This window comes from Echeneis naucrates, chromosome 20 (genome assembly GCF_900963305.1).
Source record: "Echeneis naucrates chromosome 20, fEcheNa1.1, whole genome shotgun sequence".
Lineage (NCBI taxonomy): Eukaryota > Metazoa > Chordata > Actinopteri > Carangiformes > Echeneidae > Echeneis > Echeneis naucrates.
In genome coordinates this window covers 4,037,431-4,057,425 of record NC_042530.1, presented here as the reverse complement: position 1 = coordinate 4,057,425, position 19,995 = coordinate 4,037,431, and the positions used below count along the sequence as shown (strand labels likewise).

The 19,995-nt window shown below is 40.3% G+C and overlaps 1 protein-coding gene across 2 annotated transcripts; it reads left to right on the top strand.

The window, feature by feature from the left end:
• The first annotated feature begins 238 nt into the window (after positions 1-238).
• Positions 239-19,738, top strand: cdh19 (cadherin 19, type 2). 2 transcript variants are annotated; one of them, XM_029528745.1, is made up of 13 exons: positions 239-380; positions 2,669-2,734; positions 4,943-5,321; positions 5,414-5,708; positions 7,255-7,374; positions 8,791-8,958; positions 10,065-10,255; positions 10,682-10,935; positions 12,253-12,389; positions 13,291-13,412; positions 13,735-13,852; positions 15,488-15,739; positions 17,451-19,738. In XM_029528745.1, the coding sequence occupies exons 3-13, from the start codon at positions 5,076-5,078 to the stop codon at positions 17,972-17,974; spliced, it is 2,427 nt and encodes an 808-aa protein (XP_029384605.1). In that variant the 5' UTR covers positions 239-380; positions 2,669-2,734; positions 4,943-5,075; the 3' UTR covers positions 17,975-19,738. The 2 variants fall into 2 exon arrangements, with proteins under 2 accessions (XP_029384605.1, XP_029384604.1); XM_029528744.1 differs by lacking the exon at positions 2,669-2,734.
• Positions 19,739-19,995: the final 257 nt, after the last annotated feature.

Genomic DNA, 19,995 nt, shown 5'->3' with positions numbered 1-19,995 from the left:
AAAAAAAAAAAAAAAAAACAGAGAGCGAACAGATAGAAATTCATTTGTGGGTCTGGGCTGTGACTATTTGCATGGTGATGAAGGCCCTGAGTGTTCTGCAGTCTTCAGATGCGGGTCCCAGACAATAGAGCCAGTGTTTGTTCTTCCCCTGGAAGTTTGAGAAGGACAGAAAAAGGGGAGAAGAAGAAGAAAAGGGGAGGTCGTCAGCGGAGGGGATTACGCATTGTGAGAACCACGAGCGTTCGCTTCTGCTATTGTGGTGATTGAATGGCTTTCCAGTACCAGGGTATTTAGTTAAGCAGATTGTGCTTCCGCACACTCCACGATGAGCTCTCCTGATGGCGGATGGTGACAAGTGGCTTGGAGAATCACACAAACAGGTGGGTGTGGTGTTGGAAGCTATACGTCCTATAAGAGATTATCTTTTGTTAGGAGGTAATTACATGTAGTTGTGCACATTATCCAGGACAGGACGCACAAAGGGATACAAACAGTAATACAACAGGTTTTCAACATAAAGGCAGCAGCAGCAGCAGAAAGGCTGAAATTCATAACAAGTGAACACAATCAGTTCTAAATGAGTCCAGGGGTTCTTTGTGTTTGTCACAAAATTTCTTGTGTCTTTTTAAAATGACAGCTGGCACTTTTGCAGTGTTGTGCCTTCTGAAATAGCCGTCAGTGATGTTTTGAATTGCTGGAGAAATCATTTGTGTACTTAATTAAGTGTAACAAAATGACGCAATTGTAGAAAACTTTTTTTTTTTTTTTTTTTTTAATCATGGCCTTCTTATTCTTATCTCTTATTCTTCTTCTTCTACGAACAACAAATACCCTTTTGTTCTTCTGACTAGCCGACCTTTGGTTATAATGTATAAGCAACAAAATATAAGCATTCACCACATTCTTGTATTGGAAGGAGAGGAGAAAATGGTGAATAAGTAGAGATTTTTTTTTCATGTAGCACAAAGACTAGACTATTTCACAGCTTCCTTGACCTGCCTTTAGGTCACTGCGCTGCCATTAGAGAGTTCAGGATATGAAGCTTGAATTTATTGTGAGACAATAAAACTAAAGGAAAATGCCAACAAAACATCTTACGTCATCTTCCTATCCATCAGCCCAGAGGCGATATGAATGAAATGACCGGGGGAGTAAATATGACAGCATCAAACATATTAAAGTGCAGCGTAAAGATTATTGTCTTCTCTCAAAACGTTGTCTATGTCTGATGTTCTTTGGAACTAAATGTGAAACTTTCGTCACTAGCTTCTTTTTTATCATCATAATTAAGTCTTTATAGATAATGGCCTGTAGTTTAAATCCACTGCCGTCTTTTTTTTTTTTTTTTTATACTTTAATAATAACTTTGGCAGCATCAGTTAATTGTTTTCCATGAAAAAGAAAGGAGCCAAATAATAGGATGAAGTGCGATAGCTGACAAATGTCAGTGGAATTTCCTGACACTTTGCTAAGCAGTAATGATTTCCACTTGTGCTCATAACAAAATCAAACAAATTACTTACTAACAAGTACATGATGACTTGACATTCCCTTGTTGTTCTTTCTCGGTCTCTAGGCTCATTTGAAGCCCCCGAATTAGGAAACATAAACTATATGTCACTGCTATTGTTTTATGGAGCTGAGCAGTAAACAGCTAATCCCCAGATGAGCTCCCAAATGACCAATTAAGGACATTTTGTCTTGCAAGGGTGATCTTAAAGAAGTGAGGCTTAGCATTTTTTTTTTTTTTTTATGTTTTTGTGTTTTTGTCAGAAACCCCAAACACTTGTTGACAAATATTAGCTTTCAGCTTAATATAGCGTAATATTAGTCAATTCTTTTCCCCAATTATCATACGGATAAACAAGACAGAAGACTAATTTATTAAAGAAAATAAAACGTAATGGTTTTTCACATAAAGCGAGTATTACTTAGCAGTTAGTGTCAGCAGAGCATGTTGATATTGACGTGTCATCTGCAATGTCAAGTACAAGCTGCTTTTTCTTTATTACCATCTCTCAACATTTGCATTGACACATTAGACGCATTTCAATAGCATCCCGAAACTATTACTACAACAGAGCGACATTTTATTAGCTAGAACACATCACCATATAGGAAAATAATGTGACCGTCTCAGCGCATCTAGTGCTTAACATTGTGAGACTGCAGCTCATTGTCATTCTGTCTCGTGGTAGAGAAGCGTACTGTACATACAGGCTACAGGAGGTCTGCTGGAAATGGGAGGAAGGCCTATTAGAGGTAATGAATGGCTGTCAAACACAGGGCGCTCTACAAGCACTGCACCTCATGTTGGAATGAGAATCTCTCGTGAAAGGAGAAAATTGACCAGAGAGTTCAATTGTGTTTTCTAATATTCTTAGTATTCTTCCCCCTACAGCCTAGATAACCGTATGTCACAGGTGATGGGCTGGTATTATGAATATGGACCGGATGTATCACTACATTTGATACCTTTAGAATTGCTTTTTGGCAGGGTCACCATTATTATCAAGCAGCATCGAGATACCTGTCACACATGAACATATGTTTTTCGTGCTCCCGAAGCCGATTGCTATTCACAGACCAAAACCGGCGCCAATTTTTTAGCATGCCTATTATTTTCCCAGATTTTCATCACTTTTTTTTTCTTTTCTTTTTTTCCCAGAGAGGCCCATCTTGTTAAATTGGCACCTAAGCATCTGTTGACCTGCTCTCTACTCCAGCCCCATAGGTAAAGCCTGATAACCCGCAGGAAGATTTTTAAGCAGGCACTTCGGCATGTTGGCAGCTGAGCAGTTGCTGGGGGTAACATCATTGAGGGCTGTTGTCTACTTTCGTCTCAAGGCGTTCGGTTTGGGCATGTGCTTGGCAGCTCTATGAAAGACTATAACTGCTCACGATTCACTGGCCACTAATTGGAATGTCACTCCGCAATGTCCGGACATATGAGTACGGCCTGTAAAGACATATATAAGCACAAACACATAGTCTCATCTGCGTTCTGTATTGAAATTGAATTTCAGAAATGAAAGTCCACATCAGTAATTGATTTTACCAGCTCATTACAAATGGGTCTTGACAGCTAATTTACTCTCACAAGATTAAACATGAACATTATGAGCTGTTAAATCATTAATACTGCAACTACTCTAACTGCTGAAACAACTTCCTGCACTATAGTCCATATTTCATATTTCCACCAGGACCACCGATGCTGAAAATGCGTGCACACGCGTTCCTATGCAGCACTTTCATAGAATTATCAGACAAACTGGCGATAGCGTACACATTAAGGGACGGTACGTTTATGTGCTGATATGAGAAACTGTGACTTGAAGCCCTTAATAACAACTGATCCCACTGGGTGATGGACCGTAATAAGGCTTCATTGAGAGAAATAATTAGTTTTGCTTTTCAGGATAAAGTAATGTCTAAAGATCTGAACAGCATCTGCATGTCTGAGCCAAACACAAATATACAGTAAACAAATGCTTATTTTGAAATAAGAGATGCATTATTTATTCAACAAAAGTAAGATGGCAGTTATTATTCACCATTGCAAGAGATGTTGCAAGTATCTGATAGAAACTGATGTCATTTAATTACTTCAATTTAAGGTCTGCTGATTTTCTGGAGGGTTGTCAATGCAACATATTGTATTTGTGTGGTCCTAACTAATTTGCTGTCTTGTCTGACTTTCACTGCCCTTACACTCTTGACCCTCATTATAATTGGTGCATCGATTTGATTCATAGTTTGTCAGAGGCATGTGTGTCTCTGTTTTTCATGTCTGGGGAGACATTGATCTAATTAGAAGTCTTCATTAGTCAGCTGCAGAGTGCAGTGTCATGCTTAAGGAATGATGTTCAGGCCCTGCCCCCCCCCCCCCCCCCCCGCCGGGTAAAACACAATGCACAGCCTTGTTTGAATTCAAAACAGAGGGCTGTATTTCCGTCACTTGTGCAGGACTGCAGGATGCAAAGCAAAAAGAAAAAGAGCGCTCACATCAAGGCACTGTGTTTTTGTCTTGTAAAATGAAAGTCAAATTGGCGTCCTTGTTAAAATTTCTTACACGGCTAAATGATTGTTTTCTAATGTCTTTGACTGGACTCTTCAGATGGAAGCTAGGCCACATTGATCAGATGTTAGATTTCAGATTTCTGTCTGCAGTCGTGTCAAGCTGGGTTGTATTGAAAATGTGATGAAATAAAAGGAAACACTGATGGTCGACATTAATGTTTTTACGTAATACCACCTCTTTCCTTTATCTACTGAAGAACCATGTCAATAGTTTATCCATTATTTTCACCGAACTGTCATTTTATTCATTTACTAACCCTTTCAGCCATTACCTGTTATTTATCTCTTATCTACTTGACAACAATAATAATTTGACTACTGATTATTTACTTCTGGCTTAAGTTTATTACTTTTAGCTAATCATGACCTTTAGCTCATTAAATTTACATTTTTTAATTTTAATTTACCATTTTAATCTTTTTATTTTACTTTTCTGTTCATGCTGTTCATTTTCTAATTGTAGTTTAGTGAGATTGAGATCTAAATTCAAATGTTGTGTTCAGTGTCGAATCAAATCCAGTAGCACCAACATTTTCAGCCAGTGTAGTCTCACTAGCAGTACATATACCAAAAACAATTATTAGTAATCATCTTTTATATATAGCACAGCACAGCTCCTCGTGTTAGATACCTTAAATAGTTAAAACTTGCTCTTAATTACAGACAAAAGTGATCAAACCTCTAAATGTGACTTCAAATTAAAAAGCAAATACCATATTTATTTACATCATTGGCTATTTAAGTATTCGATTTTCAGATTTTACAACAAAGATTTCAATTTCCCCCATTTCGCAATCTGTGGGCATTGCTGGAAACCTCTCAGTGCAGCTATTAATTAAATTGTTGACTTTTATTACAGAGGCACAGCCATGCATACCAAACCACGTTGTAACGAGATGGGATACAGCATTGTCGGGACCATGAATAACTGCGCTTTGAACGACGATTGTTAGCGACAGTCCGGTGACACCACCCTCTACTGAACAATAGCCATGGGAAGTGCAGAGGAAATGCACGGACGGACAGTTAAAATGAGCACGCCAAGCGTTTTGGCCGTGGTGGCGGTCTTTTCTATGATTCCTGGCGGGGTGCTGAGCGATATGAGAGGCACTCAGGGTCTGGAAACCCAACAATTGGCCCAGGGGTCCCCTCATCTGCACCGTCGCCTGAAGAGAGGCTGGATCTGGAAACAGCTGTTTGTCCCCGAGGAAGATCCTACTCTGCGCGTTATTGGCCAGGTACTGACTCAGATTGAACGTCCTCCATGTCCTTGATATGGTCTTTTCCTTTGAAAAAGAATCTTTTCATTCTCTCCCTCCTCTTTGTGCAGATCAAATCTGATTCCGACAGAGGCGAGTTTTCTATCAGGTACATATTATCCGGGGAAGGCGCCGGAGACGTGTTTGAGATAGACGAATATTCTGGCGAGATACGGACGCTGAAGAAGCTCGATCGGGAGGAAAAGGCCTTTTACATCCTTCAGGCCCAGGCTATCAACAGGAGGTCCAACGAACCGGAGGAGCCCCAGTCAGAGTTCATCATCAAGGTCCAGGACATCAATGACAATGTCCCCCAGTTCCAGAACGAGCCATATGTGTCCAGCATCTCAGAGATGTGTCCAACTGGTACGTTTCAAAACCAAAAGGGAAACATTTCCTTTTCATACTAAGAGTTGAATGGAGAGGCGAAAACTTCAGTTCATCCAAAATCCCCCCCACTACCAACAACGGTGCGGAGGGGTTCATGCTGTTGCCCAACAATAAGAAGGCTGCAGGTTCGGTTCCCTGTTCAGTCTCACACAGTGGAGGTGAATGAAGTTTATTTTTTGGCACAAGGAAATGAAAAAAAAAAAATATATTTTTTTTTAATTCAATTGTGACATGTCCTTCCAAAAATCCACTGCATGTTACTGTTACAATGAAAAATCAACAGAGCTCACTGGCTGTAAACAACTTTGAGTGGAACAACCTTGTATTGGATAGATGATTATTATGTAATGACCCGGAAATAAGGTCAGTTATTTATTAAATGATGAAATGATTTATCAGAACAAACACTTATAACTCAGACTGAAGTATTATTGCAGGATGGATTGACATGACATCATGAAAAGCATACAAAACTTTTCTATTACACAGGCTGAATAAAAATGACTTTATAATAAATTTTTTTATAGCTTTTGAATGGTACAACAAAATGTGAAATAGGTTAATGCTACTATTCATCAGATGCATAGTTATAACGTTCACTGTTATGTACTCCAGAGAAGTCTTAAAGTATTCCTCAGAGAAACTAACTTTTTCCCTTTTAGAAAAATTTTATTCTTTCTTTTTCTTTTTTTTTTTTTTTAATCTGTTTTATACTTTTCAAATATATTCACTTGAATAAAATCTTGACTGGAGATAATAAACAAAAGGCTATAAGAATGTCTGTCATCTGTCCCCATTCAGGAAGTTTTAAGTATTGGATTCCGCATCAGAGCTTGGATGCTTTTATGGCTAAACCTTTTAAATAATCTTATTATAACCACTGCCCTTTTCATACCGCAAACATTAACATTTCAATTTATATGTAATCTGCTTTTGCTGTATAATATCTCACTTGTAAAAACTCATAATGCATTTGAGTCAAAGAGTAAGTGAGAGGGAAAGGTACTGTAGGGGACTGAGAGGAAGAAATACCTCAGAAAGTCCCTGCCTGTGTGAAAGAAAGAGCTCAATGGTTTTGAAAAAATGAAAGAGAGCGAGAAAAAGGATGAGATAGACAGGAGGACTGAGGCGAGCTGGGGAGAGGAGGATATGGTCAGCGGAGAAAAAGGAGGTTGTAGGTGTGAAACATAGAGAGGAAGAACTGAATCAAGCGCGAAGGAGAAGACAAGGGTCAGGTGGACGGGAGACCTGGAGAGGCTGTCACATGCACCTGCACCAGCCTAACAGAGCTGTGAAAAGCCAACACGGCCCCCTGCTGCCAACCCCCCACCCCTCCTATTACCCTACCTTCAACCTCACCTCCTCCCCTCTCCCACTTCCACTGCCCTCCCCCTCCTGAGCCAGTCAGACAGACCCTGCGGGAGTGTGGCATAATCACTTTATTTCCCCGTTGACTGGAACTGCAGCCTGAGCTCAGTCTGACTCTGTGATCTGCCCCCCCCCCCCCCAAAACTACCCACAGGGACCACAGTGGCCCAGGTGACAGCCACAGATGCTGATGATCCCATGTTTGGAAACAACGCCAAGCTCATCTACTCCATCCTTCAGGGGGAGCCCTACTTCTCTGTGGAGCCAAAGACAGGTATTTGTGACAGCCAAATACATTCACCCTTTGTTATATAATCCCAGAGGCTGCCCAAACCACCCTGATAATCCAAACCAATAACGAGGAGGCACGACATGACCAAAGACATTGTGTTAAAGTGTTTAAATTTCATGTTGGTGAGGCTGTAGTCTGCTAGCTCCGGCCCTCTCGCACAACTTACATGTGACGAGTGTGATATTGTTCCTCGAACAAATGTTTCTCTTCAAACTACTACTTTTTATTTTTTTTTTTACAGTAGGGAAAAGAAAACCAAAAATATTTAGGTTTACACACTGACACGATGCCGATGCGTGTTCATGTGTTAGTTTTGTTGAAAGCGGCAGAGCAGAAAGCTGAACAGTAGTTTTTGCTCATGACTGCAGTCTACAGGTGAGGATTAGCAGAAACAACCAAAATCCCACTAACACAAATGTTTATTTATTTATTTGCATCATCTCAATACATCATTGAAGTATCAATTTTTTTTTTATGTATTTTTTTATAGCTATAGATAGATTATGTATAAATTAAGTTCTGTCTGATAACCATAGTGGACACCTTCGTCTAAAATCAAGGAGTTTGGTATTTTGTCAGGAATAAATGTAAGAAATGAAGTAATTTGTGTTCTTTTTAGGGATTTTAGAGGAAACTGTTAAAAACATTCATGAGCTACATTGTTGTACCGCAGTAATATGGTTCACTTTAGCTTGGTTATCTCAAAGTCCTGATGACTACGTGCGCTTCTCATTAAACCAAATGTATATTAATTCAGAGCTGAAAATAGACCCCAACAAATGAGCTATTTACTCCTGCTCGAGTGCAATTTTCTGAAAACCCAGTGCTCAGCTAATAAAGGAAATTATTTAGCCTGTTTGTCATTTCCAAAAGCGAATGAATGACCGTTGTGATATTCACATCTCTGTTAGAGGTCAGATGTGTTTACAATGCAGCGCTGATAAGTTTCCTGTCTGCACGGTGAGCGCAGCAAATGGCTGCGGAGAAAATCCTGCCACCTAAATGTATGACCACTGTAAATGAATCAGTGATTGAAATAATGTCTTTCAAGGGAAAAATAATATAACTTTGCCAGGTCGATCTAATTCTCTTGATTCAAATTTCTCATCTATTTACTGTTGCCCACAGCCCTCACTTTGGCCAGACAGAGGAAGCAGTAAGTCAATCCAAGAGCCCTCTTGATATTTCTTTTTTGTATTGATTAAATTTGCAGACTCGCAAGTTTATTGTGGTGCAGTTTTATTCCACATAATGCACAGTGCTCTCAAAGACGACTCGAGGCAAAGTTTGTTTACTACATTAGTTTTTTTAAGGTAAAACTGAAATAATCCCACAGATACACATGATCGTGTCTTGATGAACCTTCTCCTCTTTCCTGTCTGCCTTCTTCACCTGCAGGAATTATCGTAACATCTTGGCCAAACATGGACCGCGAGGCCAGGGAGCAGTACCTGGTTGTGGTGCAGGTGAAGGACATGTTGGGCCTCAGCGGCGGTTATTCAGCTTCCACTACGGTTACTGTGAGCCTGACTGATGTCAATGACAACGGACCCACATTCCAGCACCGTGAGTCACTTACATGACTCACATTGATACAAACAAACACACACACACACACAGGGAATCAATGGAAGAGTACAAAGCGTTGCAGACTGTGAGGACATATTTAATATTATGCCTAAAAGGTATTTATTTGATCACACTTCTCCGGTTCGGGTGGGTGGTTTGTGCTACCAGCGCTTTATTCAGCTGTACGCATCTTGTTGTTCAGCCGGCAGCCAAAATTAAAAGGAGACAGTCGAAGAATGAGAGAGAGAGAGAGAGAGAGCAAAAGAGATGGGGAAGGAGATGGGTGATGTTCTATTCATCTGCGTGTGCACGTGTTTATGCGTCACCTACTGGATGAATTTAATCATTCACACATGAAAGGACATTTGTCATGACCTTTGGAAACAAACCTAGCCCTCTCAGCGATAAACCCCACTAAATTAATGCCCTGGGAAGAAATCAATTCTGTAGAAATGAGACAGAGGATGATACTTTCAACTGTTAATGTCACATTCATATTCATTGCAAGCACAATTGTATCCATTGGATTCTATGTTTAGTCTAAAAATCAGCATAAATATATAATGTATAGCCGCTCTTCACTTTGAACTGTAATTGCAAAATAATCATCAGTAGGACTTTTGCAGTATTTCTTTTTCAACTCTGGGGCAGGTAGGTGCCAGTTCAGTCCCTCCCAGTTGTGGCAGACATCCAAATGTAGTCACTCAAAGCCACAATCTCATTTTTAGATCTTCCTATTAGAGAAAGGCTGGGATTATGCGGAGTTCCCACAACTTATCTGTGACTCTCACAAATTGACCCTACTCTACAATGTTCTCCGTTCTTATCATTTTTCACACAAGCAAACTCTTGAAACTATCTATTAACAACTTACTGTCAAGCTCTGCTGGCACTGTTTTAGTGATGAAACTTTTTTTTTTCTCCCTTTTTATTTGTTGCTTGTTATTTTTCCCAAAAATCTAAGTTATCATTATATGCTTGAAAAATACCAGTTTGTCATCATCTGTATTTTCTATTCCTTTTGATATCCAGTTCTAATGATCAGCTCTTCAAACTAATGGTGTCAATATGGATGAGTTTTAAGAACGCATGTGTTCCTTCAGACCTGTACACCTTTGCCATCCCTGAAGATGCAGCCGTGGGCACCACAGTGGGCAGGCTTATGGCCGATGATGCAGATATTGGCATCAACGCCAAGATGACCTACGTTCTGACTGATGACCTGGAGGAAAGCTCCACTTTTATCATCGAGACCGATCCGGTGACGCAGGAGGGAGTGGTTCTGCTGGCCAAGGTGAATATATACACGACATATTATTGTATGCCAACTATTGTGCTTCAATTCAGTCGATGTTTCAGGATCTAAAGCCTCATGCTCATGCAATGCTCACATACTGTATATTTATCCTATAAAGTCCAAAAGATTTCAAGTTGGACGACTTGACAGTGAAACAAAAAACAAATAAGAAAACCCATTATTGACTCATCTGTCTTGTTTGCATGCTGTTTCCTTATTGCCTGTTTTACAATGTTAATGGAAAATGCAGCATTACTTAAGTGACTCTTCCAAGGTGGAAGCTTATTGACATCGACTAAACAATTTGAGTTTGAATGATTTGTGTCCAGCTGTGAGGAGAAAAATCATCATCATCTTAAGCACGGCTTGGGAAGTTGCTGCTGATTGACTTGTAAAACAAAACCTTTTCCTTATTGCTGACAGCCTTTGGACTACGAAACAAAGCGGCGCTTCGTCATGGCCGCAGAGGCTGTTAACAGTCAAGTGGACACTCGTTTTCTGACGCTGGAGGATTTCAGGGACAGGACAACGCTCAAGATCGTCGTGGTAGACGTGGACGAGCCACCCGTCTTCATCTCGCCCGTCTACGAGTGGAAGGTTCCTGAAAATGCAGCTGTGGGGACTGTTGTTGGCAGCGTCAGTGCCAGAGACACTGACACAGTCAACAATCCCATCAGGTAATGTGAACTATCCAAACCAGGAAGACTGGCATCTGCCACCCAACTGTCTGTGTGACAGTGATGAGGCGAGTACCCAGTCAGGAGGGGAGGGGGGCATCCCTAGACGGCATGCCCTGGACGGCTTCCTCCACAGGGTGAAAAATCATTTCATATCAAATAGTGTTAGTGGCTCGGTGCATCCATTTTTACCCTTGATCTCTGGATACCCTGTACATGGTCATATTTATCTCATATTACTTTAGTAGGAAATGAGCCCTGCTGAATAAATCATGACGGGTTTTTTTTTTTTTTTATACCTCACAGGCTTTTCTATCTATTGCTGAGGTATTATCACAAAGCGACGTGGCTAGGACGTGGGAATGTAATAAAGCACCATACGAGGTGGCATATGGAATTGAGATTTGCAGTCATTTGCAAGTGGGGCACGTTGCAGAGGAGACAGCAGCAGTACTGGTGTCTGTAGTCCATCTCAACAGAGCTTAAGAGTGGCAGGTGCTGCATATCATCCTCAGCCTAGCTTCTATTACTGTCCCTTTGGTGACAGTGTCTCATTGATTAATAAATTCAGACATTTTAGGGGTTTCCACAGTTCTAGTAAATATGATTAATTTTGCTTTGGTCAAACTGGCTTACTTTGCATGTTGTTGTCTCACAGAGATGATTCATTATTCGGAGGGTTTTTAATTTCTGGTTACCTTAATCTGGCATCCCTTACATAAATCAGTGTTAACGGTGTGGTGGCGTGAAAGACGCACAACATCAAGCTAATATTTCTGTCATAAAGAACTGTGCTGTTGATGAGGCATTTGGGGGTTTTGTTTTGTTTTTGTTTTTTGTTTTTTTTTGGCTTTAGTTTTGCTTTTAAAAAATGTCAGATCTTCACTTCTCATTCACCATTTTTTTCACAAAGGCTGCGACATCAGTAACATTTTGCAGAAATGTTTACTTACTGTGTGCACAATTTCATCACTATTTTCAAATGATATTTTCTTAGATATGACAAAACACAGTCTTTAGGATATTAGGATCTTTAGGATATATATATATATATATATATATATATACATACATATACAATGGTGTGTCAGCCATCTTTGTGAGGTTCTTTGATTTGACAGCATTGTTGCCGCTGCCGCACTCGCTTGTGTGTGTACTCTCTTTGTTGGATATCTGTCAACAGATTAAAAAATTGAGCAGTTTGCCTAATTAATCTCCCTGTGGCATCACAATGTTTTGTTTGCCCAGAAAACAACCTCGCTTGCTAAATGTGTGTCCCTGTGATTTTTTTTTTTTCTCTCTCTCTCTCTCACCCAGATATTCAATTGACAAAAGGAGCGATACCACAAGAGTTTTCAAAATAGATCCAAACAATGGGACTATAACTGTTGCTAGAGCTTTGGACCGAGAGACTTTGGACTGGCACAACGTGACCGTTGAAGCCAAGGAAACAAGTAAGGAGAATTTCATGTCCTTCACACTCATTTTGTGTGGAGGACAAGTCGATGACTAATCTTTGCTCTGTGCAGCAAACTCAGTGTTTTCAGCAGAATGCCTGGGCAGATGATGCGTGTGGCAAAAAAGTTGGAAAGATTGTGTTAGACACCTGAACACTGGAAAAATTGTTGAATTTGATACAATAAGCTTTTTATAAAGGAAAAAAAAAAGCTACTCAATGGTGAGGAATCCAGTAAGTTAAAATGTTGGCTGAATAGTGAGCAAAAAGAAAAATCCTTTTTGTAAAAGCTTTAGCTCAACGTTATAATTAGCTAAATGGTTGAGGAATAAAAGTAATAAGTAAGCTGTTGAAAAGTTACAGCTGTAGAAAGAATAATTTCAAGGTTTCACCCAAAGCAAGCAATACCAACTTTTAATTAAACATACCAAGTTAATTAGTTTAAAATTCTCTACAAAATAGTTTTGAGGAGGAGATTATGAAAGTTTAAATTGTTAGCAAAAAGTAAAGGATGAATGTTTGAAATGTTTGGCTGAAGTCATGGATGAACCGTTAATTTAGCTAAAAGCAATCGACTAATGGCTGTTACTTCAAATACATACAACTGTGAACGAGCATTGATAAAGGGATACTAGGATTCATTTGGATATGGGGATATGTTCCCCAGCAGTTTCAGAGGCAGATCCTTAAAATTCCCCTCGAAATCGATTGCAGTGTCTACCGTCTTGTTTTGTCAAAAGCAGCGAAGCATCAAGCTCATTTTTGTGCTGTTTGCAACAGATGTAACTCAAGAAGAAACATTCATCAGTTTTAAGTCTTTTTTTGACAGAGCTTTTACAAAGCATTTATGATACATGCACCCAGTGGGCTCCAGCAAATGTCTATCTTCACTACTTCAGCGCAGAACCATTTATCCTCCTCTGTGGTGGTGTTCATCAAAGTGCTGGACATAAACGACAATGTGCCAAGGCTCGCAAGAGATTACCAGCCATATATCTGTGAGGGGACACAGGCAGGAGAAGTATGTATATTATTATGCACTGATGCTTCTGATTCACTATGCAGCAGGGTGACAATGAGACTTTCCATAAATGTGAACAACACAACTTCACATCATATTGCAGCAAAACATCTTTTTATGCACTTACAACGGAGTGAAATGATAATTATTTCAGCTGCACTGCTACCCTCCACAATTCCAAGTACCACATTTCTGGGAAATGTAAAAAGAAAAATAAAAAACCCAAACAATTAACTTTGTTAACAGCAAGAAACTCTGTACTGTATGTGGAAGTACTTTCATTGCTCTTATTTCTTCAGTAATGTGTCTTTGTGTGTCCCAGATCATTCAGATGCTCAGTGCTGTTGATCCAGATGAACCCGTGGAAGGACACCACTTCTACTTTTCTATGCTCGCCGAGAAGCATATAAATCCAAACTTTACTATCAGAGATAATCAAGGTTAGATCCACTGTTAACAGCACACATAATAACATCACTTTAACTGCTACTCTTCCTAAATAAATGGCATAACGGCTCAGTACTAACGCTCACATTCTCCAAATTCAGACCTCAAACCTCAGCGCATGCTGACCGAGGATACTTTAGAATGAGGTTTAATAAGCTTACTGAAAGAGGTGGGGTGTCGGGTTTAGAAGAAGTGCAATGGCGTGTTCAAAGTGAGCCATACAACTTAAAGTCGGGTTTCCTGTCAGAGCATACAGTCCACAAGAAGGAGCCATGTGTCAGAAAGGAGCACAAGATCAATGCATTAATCTGTGAAACGACTGGTCACCGTGAAGGCTGATAAAACAACCCGGCATCACCCGACCGGCCCCTTTCTAAACTAAACAGCCCTGACAGCGTGGCGTTAACTGCGCCAGCTCAAATCATCACAGCTTTCACCAAAAGAACTATAAAATTAATTGGACAGCAGAACTGAACTCAGCGTTTTGAAACTTTGAATTCATTTTTTTTTTAACTCAAAGTGCAGAAAAAAAATCATTCACACTTACAGCTCCATATTTTTAGCAACAGCTCTGGAGTCTTTAAACATGACTTGTTTAATGCATTCCTCCTGGACATGTAACACAGCACACTGCCATCAGCCATTAAGGTGGCATCCAAACACAAACAAGAGAAGCAACGACGTGTTCTTTAGTACCAAAGGCTAAGCTAGCTAGCGATATTCAACAGTCTCAGCCGATGCCACAGCTCACAAAGGTAGACAGTTTTTGTTTTTTTGAAGACTCTTCCTGCACCACTATGTACTTTCTTTTAGTTTTTTATTTTTTTTTTCCTCAAATTATTGAGCATTTTCTTTTTATAAGCTTTAAGCTGAGGGGGAAAACGCACATATACCAAATTAAATAAAATTAGATGAGGTCATATTTAAATTTCCAGTCGGTGGCTGAAACAATGATGCTGAGCTGCGTACTGTGAACAGTGTAAAAATGCAGGATAAAGGCATTGTTTATGGTTACAAGAGCATGAATTAAAATACTGTGTATTCATAAATGTTTGGGAGCCTTTCAGGATGTAATCCTCCAGTGGGTTGTAATTTAGTTGTTTTTTTGTTTTTTTTTTTATCTGACAGCCTCTCGAGTAAGTAAATTGGAAGAGCGTTTGCCTTGCAGTCCACGAGCAGTGAGCCCTTTTTTAAAGTTTATAATGAAAATGGGCAGCAAAAGTCGAACAAACAGTGTTGATTAAGTGTGCAGCAGAAGGATGTTTGAATGTACTTAAAGTGTTAGAATGAAATGTATTCCAGTGTGGAGTATGGGTGGTTAGCCAGGCAAGCACAAACGTCCAGTCAGCAACGAGGAAATGAATAATGAAACAAGAAGAAATACTTTTAATAAAACACCTGTGTGCCACAAGGCATATCTGACTTTTAGAAAGTTTTGTTTTGAACCGTGATAAAGTCTTAGAGGTGGAGCCGAAAATGTACTTTTGTGCACACCAAAAATTAAATTTGACAAGCTGCTCGGCTTGTATTTTAAATGTGTGTCACATCACTTGTTATTCAGCACTCACGCTCATGTTTTTCTGACGAACACTGAAAAGTGCAGCTCTCCCTTTTGACATCCCTTTTAGACAATACAGCCAGCATAGTGGCACGCAGGAGCACTTTCACCCGCAAGGATCGAACCCAGTATCTCCTGCCGGTCGTGGTGACCGACAGCGGCTCTCCGGCCCTTTCCAGCACCGGCACCCTGACCATCAGCGTGTGCAGCTGCCAGCCTGCAGGCCACTGTCCCACTGGGGGGGTGGAAGCCCTCGCTCTGTCGATGGGAGTCAGCCTGCAGACGTTGTTGGGGTTTGTGGTCTGCCTGGTCACACTCACAGGTAAGCACGCACTGGAAATCTTGGATTTATATCCATCTTAGACTGGGTCAGACCACGACATTAGGCTATTATATAGCAACAATTTCAATGATTGAATATATCGACTTTTTTATGTGGGAATTTGGCAGCTAAAGCTAAATATGGAGTCTGAAACTGACAAGTTATATGCAGAGACTATTGGACATGCCAAAAAAAATACATCACTCTGAGCAGCAAAATTGCTGCTCAGATCATTAAAAATTGGGTGTATAAAAGGCTGTTTTGTTTTTTTTTTTAGCTGCCATTAGTTGGTTTTAAAAAAGCTAATTCTTATGAAACTCGTTTTGGATGAAGTGCTTCAGCTACTGTAGTACGAGTTTACACACTGATTTCCTTTCCTACCTGAAACCCAATTTTGATGTTCTCATGTGTATTTTTACATTTTCTGATTAACTTTTCTTGACATATGGGTCTCCATTTATAAACCACTTTTGCTAAAATACATAAAGGTTTGGTAGATATTCATCAGAAGCATGATATCTCTCTTTCAGAAATCCTTAAAATCCTCTGACATTAGCAATTTGTAAAAACAAACTGACAGTGAGCTGTGGACATGCTTACCGTAAAGCCAATAATATGACTCTGGAGAGAAGAATTACAGTGTATTTACAGAAGATTATCCAGAGGTACTGTTGCGAGATTTGTAGAAGAAAGCCTTAAGATCTTTTTCCGCCTTTTAATATATATATATATATATATATTTCTTTTTTTTTTTGATAGTTTCTCACAAGACAGTCATCTTTGTTTTGTTTACACTAGATGAGCGAAGTGAACCAGAGAGATAATTGTCTCTGCATTTTAAATTCTCAGAGGGTTTTATGATGTATTCTGAGATTTCCAGAGGACAAAGATAATATCAGCTTTCAATAATGAAGCATCCAATGGGTCAAACTTCCTAAATATCTATTATAATCCCTGAGGCATTGCTAGTAGATCCGCAGCAATATTTAATAGCAAACTCACTGATATTTGCGTGTAAAATAAAATCATTCTTTTACAGCGACTCATTTGAGGTAGAGCCGTTCCACCCCACCGCATTGTGGCAAGTATATAAACATGTGCTAAACAGCAGGATTTTTCATTAACAACATTGCGTTTTGATTTTGACTCCCCTTTTTAAAACTCACCAGCGTGCCCTTAACACATACTTTTAAAATGCTGAAAGCTTGCAGTGCAATGATGCCAGGTAATGAGCGTATTGGTTGCAATACATCAGTAACAATGCCATCCTGGGACACTGATGGGTTTGCATAGTGAAGAGCTTTATTATGACCTCGGCTGCTTTGTGTCCTCCCTCTGCCCATCACATGAAAGATTAATGACAAGACCTGCTAAGCTAACATTCTTCCAGATGAGAACAATACCCGGCGAAAACACGGCTGAAACAATAAACACTCTTTTAGCATTCTGCGCCACATGGAGCAAAGAAAACAATTCTTCTTTTTATGAGTGAATTGAGATTAGAAAAAGATAATTTACAGCCTAATTTGGCTTCATTTTGAATTTTGGATGAAGGATAAGTTAGAGAAAAATAAATCTGGCTGCCATTATTTCCAGAGCACTTGTACATTCTACATGCATGCTCCATCAGGCACCCCAGATGCTTTTTTCCTCGCTAAGCTCATGCCCTGGTGTTTAACTATAATGATCTCCCATGGTGTTTTGTCTGCAGCGATGTCAGTTCTAATGCTGATGGTGAGAAGACACAGGCGGAAACAGCAGGAGGGGCAGGAGGTGGAGGTGAAAGAGCTGGAGCTGCCGGAGACGGTGTCTCAGAAGGTGTTGTATTATGGAGAACCAACGGGTGGAGGAGCTGAGCTGGACTTCTGCCAGCAACCCGCTGTATCACTGCGCCACCACCCCCGCAGGAGGAAGGAGAGGCGGCTGCGGAGGGAGGACATCAGGGCCAGCATATGCATGTCCCTCAGAGAGTCGCACCTCATTGGGCCGGAGGACGAGGTCTTCAGGCAGTTTATTCTGGACAGGCTGGCAGAGGCTGATCAGGATACTTGCGTTCCCCCCTTTGACTGCCTTAGGACCTATGCGTACGAGGGGTCCAGGTCCCCCGCAGGGTCCCTGAGCTCCTTGGAGTCTTCTTCTTTTGACATTGCACTTGAGCAGCCCGTTCATAATCCTAGACCTTTAGTGAGACTCAGTCCTTGGTATGGGGCAGGAGAGGAGGACACTGTCTTCTGATCTCCGCATGGCAGCAGGAAGAGATTTTGTGAAACACATTTATTGGCACAGGTGCCAACAGTTACACAACAAGATCAATATCACATTTATGTCTGTGTGGTAAACCTACAGCCAACAGTCAGTTTGGGTAAATGTATTTCCCAAAAATGAATATAAAATTAAATATAAAAATAATCCCTATGTGCTGTTGTTGGCATGATTTTTATGACTGGACCCATTTTTATGTGCAGCGGATTATATGACTGAAACTATAACAACAACAATGGTGTTGTCTCCCTACAACCAAATACAGTCTGTACATGCACAGGGCCGTCCTGCAAGGCAACACAGAATCATTTGTCATACGTCTGAATTCTAATAATGCTCGTGTTTATATTTCCCGGACAACAGTCTGAGTTGCTGTACTGTGAATAATGAATGCTGTCCTTAAGTATGGTGTAGGTGGGAGCAGCATCGTGTAGTTATACTGCTAAAAAAAGAGGTCAAAGTGCAAAGTTGGGTTTAGAAAGCAAATCGCTGAAACTCCACAGTCCGCAGCTGGCATCCCGCCCCTAAAGCAATGAGAAGCATCACAACACCTAACCTCAACCGAGGCCAAACAGCCCAGAACATCTGTGTGATCCCGATTTGCAACAAATTCAAAAAACTCAACAAGGTCTTAGATTTTAACACTCTAAATACACCCTGCTGCATACATCACAAATCCATTTCTAAATCTGCCCCACGTCTTCGCCTAAGTTTAATGGGTTCAGTGGCAAAAAGTTTTCTGCTTTTTGCGCAAACTTGACAAAAAGAAAGAAAATCTAACTGAAACACAGGGTGCGTGTAAGTTTTTAAACTGGCCACAGAATTAGATTTTTAAAGAAATTCTTGTCTTCTCTGCCGCTAAAGGTCATGTTTTGCGATGAGCGGGTGTGTCGATGGCTTCAAGAATTGTCCTCTGAGAACCGCTATGTCTCCACATGGAGGCCAGAGTAAGTCGCTATCAAAGAGTGATGAGACCTTCCAGAACAATGCCAGCTGGTTAGCACGCAAGCTTGCGAAAAAGATGTGTCCATTGGCGTTGCTTCCCACCTCTGAGGGCAGCTTTTCCTGAATAAGAGCAGGAAGTTTTATGCTGAAGTGGCAAAAATTTCTTCCAGACTAGAAAGTAAATGCTAACGTCAGCAATGTGGCCACAGTAAAAATTACAAATCGCTCCTTTAAGGCACAAACAATCTGCTATGTTGTTGAGGAGCTTGTTTTAGGTTCAGCAGCATCAATCAGACATTTTATCGCAGCAGCAAAATAGGTTAGTGTACACCTGACTTCCCTTCATTTTGAGAGGATGAGCCTGTATTTACATGTGTATCGTTTTCCTTCTTTCACCCACCGACATTAGTCACAAGTGGGTGAGCAAGTGAGTGTATGCACATTTGCTGAGGTCACAGTTAAAACCCTTTAGCAGATGCTTGAAAATTACTAACTGAAGTAGAAAAACACGTTGAGGGAATGGACAAAAATGCTAAATTACACCATCAGGAAACTGACAGCAGAGTGTGCAAAGGTGTGAGATTTTGTGAACGATGTTATTTTGGTGTGAGAAAATCCTAATTACAGTAGCCTATTACTGACCTGTGAAATCCTAGTTTCTGATATTAACTGTGATACTGCTGAGTTCTTATCATGCTGTTGTTTCATAACAGTTTATACCATTTGTGTATTTTACATTATACGAGTATATAAATTAATGTATACTTCCCTTGATGTAAATATAGCTGCCTCTTTCTCGAAACGCAGAGCTTCATTCCTGATTAGCCTTACTCTCGCAGAATTGAAAGTTCATATATAAGAAGTGGATCCATTAAATATCAAGTGTTTAACATGTATTATGCTGTATGATATGACTCGCTGCAGCCTGCTGAGTCGCCAGAGAGCTCAGCACGTTTACTTGTGCCGGCCAATCAGGACACGGTTGATGAGCAGGAAAACTTTTGCAAGGCAAGGTTGTGAGAGGAGGAAAGTTGTCTGAGCCTTGATTT

Coding starts and splice junctions, on each gene's coding strand:
- cdh19 (XM_029528744.1), top strand. CDS start 5,076: ATGGGAAGTGCAGAGGAAATGCACGGACGGACAGTTAAAATGAGCACG. Junction 8,959..10,064: donor CGGACCCACATTCCAGCACC/GTGAGTCACTTA, acceptor GTGTTCCTTCAG/ACCTGTACACCTTTGCCATC. Junction 13,413..13,734: donor AGGGGACACAGGCAGGAGAA/GTATGTATATTA, acceptor TGTGTGTCCCAG/ATCATTCAGATGCTCAGTGC.